Source organism: Carassius auratus, unplaced genomic scaffold (genome assembly GCF_003368295.1).
Source record: "Carassius auratus strain Wakin unplaced genomic scaffold, ASM336829v1 scaf_tig00217098, whole genome shotgun sequence".
Lineage (NCBI taxonomy): Eukaryota > Metazoa > Chordata > Actinopteri > Cypriniformes > Cyprinidae > Carassius > Carassius auratus.
In genome coordinates this window covers 206,906-215,781 of record NW_020528894.1, presented here as the reverse complement: position 1 = coordinate 215,781, position 8,876 = coordinate 206,906, and the positions used below count along the sequence as shown (strand labels likewise).

The following is an 8,876-nucleotide window of genomic DNA, read 5'->3' as shown; positions in this document are numbered from 1 at the left end:
TTTTATTTTCTTTAAAAAACAGCTCTTTAGAATGTTTAATTCAGACATGTACACATGTTTAGAATTCACAGCAATGGTCTATGCTTACATTACAGTAACCTACAAAATGATTCTTAAGTTGACTAAAAACTAACAGCCCAGGTTCTACATCTAATTGTTTTGAGTGTATTTAATTTTGGGGGGATTTCGATATGGTATAAGGAATTAAACTTGAGTTTGAGGAATTTTAGTGGTGGCTGTGTCTGAGTGAGAAAAGCAAAGAATATGCTATACAGTGGTTGTGGCCAACTGACAGATCAGAAAATATGAAACATAATTTCATAATGTTCATGAAATATGCTCTGAACACATCAAATATCAGATAAAGTGAGTCATACTGTTTTTATCCACTTTCAACTTTAATATTTGGTTTGTCAACCTTTTTGCAGCAATTACAGCAGCATGTCTCTGGCACAGTGTCAATATATTTCCTATTTAACTTCAACACGAATGTCATCCCATGCCTTCTGAAACTCAAGGATTTCCTTTGAATGTACAATAGATCTGTTTTCCAGCTTGCCCCAATTTTGCTCGATGGGGGTGAGGTCCGGACTTTGAGGGGTCAGTCAATAATTAAAGTTCCAGCAGATTCCTTCCGTCGCAGGTCCAGCAACAGTTGGTTTCATGGATAGGCCTATTGTAGTGGCCAATTCAACAAAAACAGCTGAAACCTCCTAAATATGCCAAGTGTTCTAATTTTGGCCACCACTGTAAATGGAAAAATTTATTTAAAAATATTTGAAAATCATCCATATGTGAAGAAGTTATTTTTTAAAATGGGTCAAGATGGTGACAAAAACTGTATTTCTGATCAGCTAAATCCAAACCCAGCACAGCCCCCTGGCGTGAGTCATGCAGCCCCCCTGCCTCTGTGAACTCAATCTCCCAGCGTGCCTCGACGGCGCTTCCGGTGGCGTGTGCAGTGATGATTGTAATGTGAATCAGGCAATTGGTGAATCGGTAAGATGGCGGCTGCGGCGGTAGAGTTTCAGAGAGCACAGTCGCTGCTCAGCACGGACCGGAACGCGTCCATTGACATTCTTCATGCCATAGGTAAGCGCCTTCTGTCCCGCTCACTTCTGAACCGCTTGTGTTCTTTTAGCAGAAGAAACTGTGCTTTTACCACGCGGATCACGTCCCTCGTGTGATTTGTAGAGCAGCAGCTAAATGTGTTAGCCGGTTTCATGCTGCTGACTCACTGTGACAGCCGAGAGAAAGACTAGAGCTGGACAAATACACTGTACTCCTACTAACTGTTCACTTCATAAACGAGGTGATGCGATCTTTCAGACTTTGTCCTCGAAGTAGTTTTATTGTGTGTATTCTGTAGTGGAAGAAAATATCCTTTTCAGTGAACTGCCACCAGTATTAGCCAATCAGCTAGCTTAGTTCTCAATGAACGCAAATCCTCATGAAGTGATCATCTGAATGTATTAGGAAAACGAGGGATAAATAAAGTTTGTGTTCAGGTGATCGGCCTCCTAAGTCTGGTGAATTATGTACAATTAGAGACGTGAGTGGCGTTTTTTAAATTACGTTTGAAGGAGCTGACGTTACCACAACTTTGAACGACAGCTGAATTAGCTTCTCTAGCTAAAGTTAGTGACATTCTGTTTGCTCATTACAACTTTTAGGTATGAATTATCATAACTGAAAGACAATTGATGTCAAGAAAGTCGGTGAAAATTGCATTTCAACTACATTTTGGCAGATGAGTCATTAAAACACGACTGATATCTCTCTCTTAGTTATGATATAATATGTGAATGTCATTAAGTTTAGCTTGGCGTTAAGTTTGATATGTGTTCGTTTGTCTCGGGTAAATTGATAGCGTCCCACGCCGTTTCATTTTGTTTATCTGCCGCAGAATATCATTTTTCAAGCGTTTTAGCTTTTTTAAACTTCTTCGTATAGCAATAACGCAATCTTTGCTACAATAAGCCCAAGTAGTATGTACAGAAATAAAAATAAATATTTCAAAAAGACAAATATTATTTTATAAGCAAAACAAATTATAATCTAAATTAAATGAAACTTACATCAAGTAATTACATTAATTTAGACTTTAAAGGCATTCCTTTATCTGCTTTAATAAAGATTTAATTAAATTAATCTTGGAACAATTTAAGATTTAATTGATTTAATCTTGGATCAACTTGGAGCAAACACACACACACAAGTGTAACTACTCTGTCTTAAGGTGTCCATGTTCCCTTTCTGTTATTGACAGCTTTAAAAGCTCACAAGTCTTGCATTAATTTAGTTGAGGGTCATGCATTATCTGCTTTATATCCATTCACAGTCAAACGAGACATCCAAGACGATGACGAAGAGGCTGTGCGTGTCAAAGAGCAGAGTATCCTGGAGCTGGGCGGACTGCTGGCCAAGACTGGACAAGCTGCTGGTAATCATCTTTAACTTGTGGGTCATGGCCCAGACAGTGTACACACACATTAATGGATCTGAAGTTTTTGAAGGCCACTACTCTGTCAGCGGGCATGTTTCTCAAGGTTAGTGTTGTGCATATATTGGTATTTTGCAGAATTGGGAGGCTTGCTGAAGTATGTCCGACCATTCCTGAACTCCATCAGCAAGGCAAAGGCAGCACGGTTGGTGCGCTCTCTGCTCGATCTGTTCTTGGACATGGAGGCGGCTACAGGTCAGGAGGTGGAGTTATGTTTGGAGTGCATCGAATGGGCCAAATCAGAGAAGAGGACCTTTCTACGACAGGCCCTGGAGGTGAGCACACTTAGTTTTGTAAATCAGAGGCTTCAGAAAACATCATCATTACTTTTGCTGTATGTAGTTTTTTTTTCAGAAGGTGCACTCTTTAATTTTTTATTTTATGTTGAGTTTGGACAATATGTTACTGATGTTTGCACCAAAGTAAAGTGACTAGTGTGTGACTGGTCATGTGATCTTGACATGACTGTCACTAGTTCGCTGTATGAGGAAGGCTTGAGAGAACATGCGTGTATTCAAACAGAAATGCAGACAATATTGTGAATTTTTTGTGATGTTGTGTACACTACTGTTCAAAGGTTTTTTAAAAGAGGTCTTTTAAGTTGTAAAGGCTGTATTTATTTGATCAAGCACAGTAAAAGCATTAATATTGTGAAATACTATTGGAATTTAAAATAACTGTTTTCTGTTCAAATACTTGTATATTTGACCCAGCTGAATTTTCAGCATCATTACTCCAGTCATTGGTGTCACATGATCCTTCAGGAATCATTCTAATATGATGATTCATGTTATCAATGTATAAAAATGGATAATTTGATGAATAGAAGGTTTAGAAGAACAGCATTTATGTAATGTAGAAATCTTTTGTACATTATAAATGTCTTTACTGTCACTTCTGATTTTTAAGGCATCCCTGTTGAATAAGTATTAATTTCCTTACAAAAAAAAAAAACATATATATATTAGGGCTGCACGATATTGGGAAAAAATTACATTGCAATATTTTATTTTTCTGCGAAATATATTGCGATATGAAATCTAATCAAATTTTTTTTTACAAAAAAAATGGGGTGAGCACACTTACAACATCGTGTCAATTGATTAATGGGACATCGCTTATGTTGTTTGAAGACGGTGAGCGTGCGGCTGGGGCTCTCTCTAGCGCGCACGTGCTCTCTCTCTCTCTCTGCCCTTTTAAACTCACAGGACTTAAAATTTTAAAACTGCTGTGAAATTAATCCGCTAATCACATTCGCCAAAGGCCGTACAGTTAATGAATAACGCATCAACTACGACAGCCTACATCGCACATCCTACAATGTGACTATCGTGGATTCGTACATCACGATATCGATGCTTAAACGACACAGCAGCTCATATATATATATATATATATATATATATATATATTATATATATATATATATATATATATATATATTACTGACCCTGTAATTTTGAACTGTAGTGTACATGTTGACTGCAAATTGAATTAAAATCGCTAAAAAGGTGCTGTCAAGATCAGATTTTAAGCAGAATTATATATCAAAAAACCTATCCATTTTGGATAGTGCTTGCAAACATTGGACTCTATTTATTGCTTTGTTGTCAGTGCTGCTAAAAACTAAAAGGATTTGAGTTTTAAAAAAAATTATAATAATTTCTGATCACTGCCAATTTCCTATCCTTTAGGCCCGTCTGGTCTCTTTATATTTTGACACCAAACGTTACCAAGAGGCTCTACAGCTTGGTGAGTCCCTGACAATACCTTCCCTTGTTGTCGGTGCATTCATTTTTTTCAGCCCGAGCGATGTATTTGCGGTCTGTAACTGCTGTCCTCTTCTTCCTCGTCAATCAGGCTCTCAGCTCCTGCAAGAGCTGAAGAAGATGGATGATAAAGCTCTGCTGGTGGAGCTCCAGCTGCTGGAAAGCAAGACATATCATGCACTGAGCAACTTGCCCAAGGCCAGAGCAGCTCTCACCTCTGCCAGGACCACAGCAAATGCCATCTACTGTCCCCCAAAGCTGCAGGCTGCCCTAGACATGCAGTCAGGTACGTTTCCACAGAAGAACTCAGTATCACACCAAACCCTAACTAGGGAACCCTAACTCCACACTGAAAGCAAAAATTGCTGTGCAGCGTGATACAGTGGCAGCTAGTCAGAACATATTTGTGTGTATTGTAACAGTGAGACATTCACATGCAACGGTGTTAGCGCACACACATGCACAGTCTCAAATGCTTACTGCAATAACGGTGAATGTCCAATACAGTGGCAGAGCTCTGCTCCATGCCTCTCAGAAAGCTATATCACCTCCACTTAGTGTGTGTCAGGAGCATTTGTTTAATGACTCTTCTTAAACACGCAGTCAGATTATTCATCACATATGCACTCAATTACAGTTGGAAAGTTGCAACTTTACAGTGTCAGTTTCACTATGAAAGCATCCAAACTACAATAGTTAACATGTTTAACAAATGCAAAATGTCCAAGATGTAAACAATTTACACACTAACTCCAGCACAGACTGCATATTTAAAAACCTGTGACAAATGTCACTAACTGCTTCTGACAGCTTTGCTGCCACCCAACATACTAGCTTGATATTTGCATAAAATCAAGCATTTTCCAACCTTTTTGATTCTCTCAATGCTTTTTCCAGTGCACTGTAAATCATACAATTTACTGTGCAAGTGTGAATTCAACTCCCATAGGAAAGAATTGAAATGCTTGCTCTGTATCAGTGGGGACGCACCATTACAGTATTAGTAGCCATTCTTCATCCTGCATTATCGGGACTGAGCCATCTTCCTGCTAATGTTTAATTAATAGTTGTGTGCATTACTTAAGCTGAGCAAATGGAGGGGAAACATTTCATGCATACTATAACGATTTACCCGATTTGTCAATGTGGGAATTTCGGATTACCTACACATTGTTATTGTACTGAGTGCTTCACGACCTCTTTTTTCTTTTTTCTTTGCAGGCATTATTCACGCTGCTGAGGAGAAGGACTGGAAGACAGCGTATTCATACTTTTATGAGGCTTTTGAAGGCTATGACTCTATTGACAGTCCCCGTGCCATCACGGCACTCAAGTACATGCTCCTCTGCAAGATCATGCTCAACTCGTGAGTCCCGGGGTTTTCTAGTGTCTCTCACGTTTTTTTTTTTCTTTCTTCATTAAACACTTTGAAGGTGTTAAACCTGTATGTCTGTCTTCACAGGCCAGAGGATGTACAGGCCCTGACCAGTGGAAAGCTTGCCCTCAGATATGCTGGCAGACAGGTAGATGTCAGAGCTGAGCTCGTTTCATGGTGCAGCTGTGCAACACAGGGATACATAACATCTTATAATATATTCAAATAGATATAGTTATTTTTCAGTTGTAGTAATATTTCACAATATTACTGGTTTACTGTTTGTTTGTTTTTAAGCACAATAGACCTCTTTCAAATACATTTCAATTTTTTTTATTTTTTTAATTGAGGATTAAATCACAGCCTGTGGTGGAACTGACATTAAAATACTATCCCAGCCTGCTGCACACATTTCATAGTATCCAACCATTTTGACTTTCATATAGTGCCCTCTAATATGCTCTCAGTCAGAGCACCTGACCCCGTGTGCTGCATGACAAGGTGATGTTTTTCTGTTCTGTCTGTTGGCGGAGGATTATGTGGATTAACTTGTCCTGTCTCTCTCTTTCTGTAGACAGATGCACTTAAATGTGTGGCCCAAGCCAGCAAGAACAGGTCACTTGCAGACTTTGAGAAGGTGGGTCAGAGACCTAAAATGTTTTATTTTTTTGTCCCCTGCTGTTTTTTATTTTTATTTCTTTTCTTTTATTTAATGTTCTTTTCTCTGATCTGTATTCAGGCTTTAACAGAGTACAAAGCTGAGCTGCGGGAGGATCCCATCATCAGCACTCACCTGGCCAAACTCTACGACAATCTGCTGGAACAAAACCTCATAAGGGTCATCGAGCCCTTCTCCAGAGTGCAGGTAATGACATGGTTTACCTCAGTGTGAGGTTATGTGTGCTTTAAAACATGGACATTGTACACTAAAATTGTTCTTCAATGCCGACAGATTGAACACATTTCTGAGCTTATAAAACTCTCCAAGGTAAGGACTTTCCCTCGAATTTGCAATTATAACAAGCCTTAACCTCTTAAATGGCAAGCAAATTCTTACTGTTCCTTTATTGCCATGTGTGCAGTTTTGTTTTGAGCAATTCTCATCCTTTCTCTTGCATTGTCTTTTCAGGGGGATGTTGAAAGGAAACTGTCACAGATGATTTTAGACCAGAAATTCCACGGTACGCCAATCGTCCTTGTCTTTAACTTGATAAGTGTGCTGGGTGTAAATGCAGATTTACGTATTTGATTCTGATTTTCATTTGATTCTGTGATTTTATTTGGGTATAATTTCATTAGAAATGAAAAAGATTCTCTCTACTAATGCTGTGAATTATACTGTAAAACCCAGTGACTTGATTTTATTACTATTTATTTATAAAAATGATTTAATTACTGATGAATTAATGATTACTTTTGTTTCTCAATATAAAATGAAACCATACACTCTGCTTATATATCTGGTATAGATGAAACATTGCTGAATTAAAAACATTAATATATTAAGAAAAATAAAATTAACTCAAAACCGTATTAGTAACATTTAATTTGAACAAATTATTTTACAGTCTAAAGCGAAGCATGCAGGGAGTTAAAAATCTTCTGTAACTCATTCAGTTTGCATTCTGCTTGATATAATCAGTCACAGTTCACAAAACTGGGCTTCACTGGATGCACTACATGATGGTCTATATTTGTACCCAGCCCTAGTCAAACATGCATGTTATGTTATAAAATTAAATATTAGTGGTCCCTCCAGATGTTTTTACGGAGTTATAATGTGGCTTTCTCAATGCATTTAGGAATCCTTGACCAAGGGGAAGGTGTCCTGATTGTATTTGATGAACCTCCAGTAGACAAAACATATGAAGTCGCCCTTGAAACAATTCAGAACATGAGCAAAGTAGTGGACTCGCTCTACAACAAAGCCAAGAAATTGACATAGGCAAGTGCATATTGTGCTTTGTGCATATTCTTGATACATCTCAGAGTGACATGGCGTTACATTGAAAAATGACTCATCTCGGCTGATCTCAGCTCTGTCTTTTGTGCAGGTTGAGCAGTGGACCCTGCAGCTGAGAGCATGGCCAGTGCGGGGGACTCTGAGGGAAGGGGAGGGGGATGTGATGCAGACATCAAGTCAAAAAAAAAGTCTTAACACCCCAAAAATGGACTGACTCCTGCTTTTGTCCTCTCTGGCTTTCAGTTGGACATGTTTTTTTACCACCTTCCTCAATGGACAAACTACTTCTACTACTATGGGATCACTTTTTCCACCTTTTTTTTTCTGTTGGTAATGCATTTCTTTGTATCTTGGCTGTGCCTAATAGGCCATCAGGGAATCTTCAAAGAAATAAAAACTCACTTGCATTATAACTCTCATCTGAAATGTATTTACATAGATCTCTCATAGAACAAAGCTGATATGAGAGTGAATCAGTTCCTTTGCAAATCCAGGGGCCATTGTGTTGATCTGTTGACAAGATTCCCTGCATCACCAATCGAACGGTTTTAGGCCCAACTCCGGTCCGCTAAGGAAGCCCTTGGCCTCACTCCAGGCCTACCTCTCGTGTGGACAGCATACTTGGACTTTTTATGTTGGGTGGAAAAATTGTGATAAGATGCTGTCGTCAGGACAGGGTCGTGAGCTGTTGTCATTACCTGGCCTGTGCATTCCTGCCCGTCCTCCTCCTTCCTCTTTGTACATACCGTTGCCAAGCGCCTCTGTCTGGCCTGTCATGCAATTGCCCTTTTTTATAACGCTAAAAACATAATAAAGTCACCAAGAGAACAAGACTCTGAGTGCTTCTGTATGAGGTCCTAGGATTCAGAGCACCTGATTGGCATCTTTTGGGGATTTTGTTTGTGCTTGTGTAAATGATTGTAGTACTTTTTTCTTCTTCTCACAGCTTAATATGAAGTTGGCTGCAAGTAAGAGTGCTTGTTGATTTACCTGGAAAGTGTGAATGCCCCTGTTTTCACAGTCGTGAGGTCTGTTAATACCCTTTTACAACCAATTGTATGATTTTGAGACTGTTGATTACACACATAACCAGTTCACAAAACGAAATGATTTGATCTTGATTTGAATTGGATCATTTGCTCTATTCCATGTCCCATTCACAGTGAGCAGAGAGAATCAAATGAACTTTGGTCGCTTTGGTGTTTATTACGTTTACACAAACAAAAGGTCATCAGTTTTGTGACGCAAATTAATTGAAGTATTTCA

General features: G+C 38.8%; 1 protein-coding gene across 1 annotated transcript; it reads left to right on the top strand.

Annotated features, from left to right (window-relative positions):
• The first annotated feature begins 935 nt into the window (after positions 1–935).
• On the top strand, positions 936–8,438 carry LOC113099995 (26S proteasome non-ATPase regulatory subunit 11A). Its single transcript, XM_026264858.1, has 13 exons — positions 936–1,092; positions 2,342–2,443; positions 2,582–2,778; positions 4,198–4,255; positions 4,364–4,558; positions 5,494–5,638; positions 5,735–5,795; positions 6,222–6,284; positions 6,387–6,512; positions 6,600–6,635; positions 6,777–6,828; positions 7,450–7,592; positions 7,702–8,438. The coding sequence occupies exons 1-12, from the start codon at positions 1,005–1,007 to the stop codon at positions 7,590–7,592; spliced, it is 1,266 nt and encodes a 421-aa protein (XP_026120643.1). The 5' UTR covers positions 936–1,004; the 3' UTR covers positions 7,702–8,438.
• Positions 8,439–8,876: the final 438 nt, after the last annotated feature.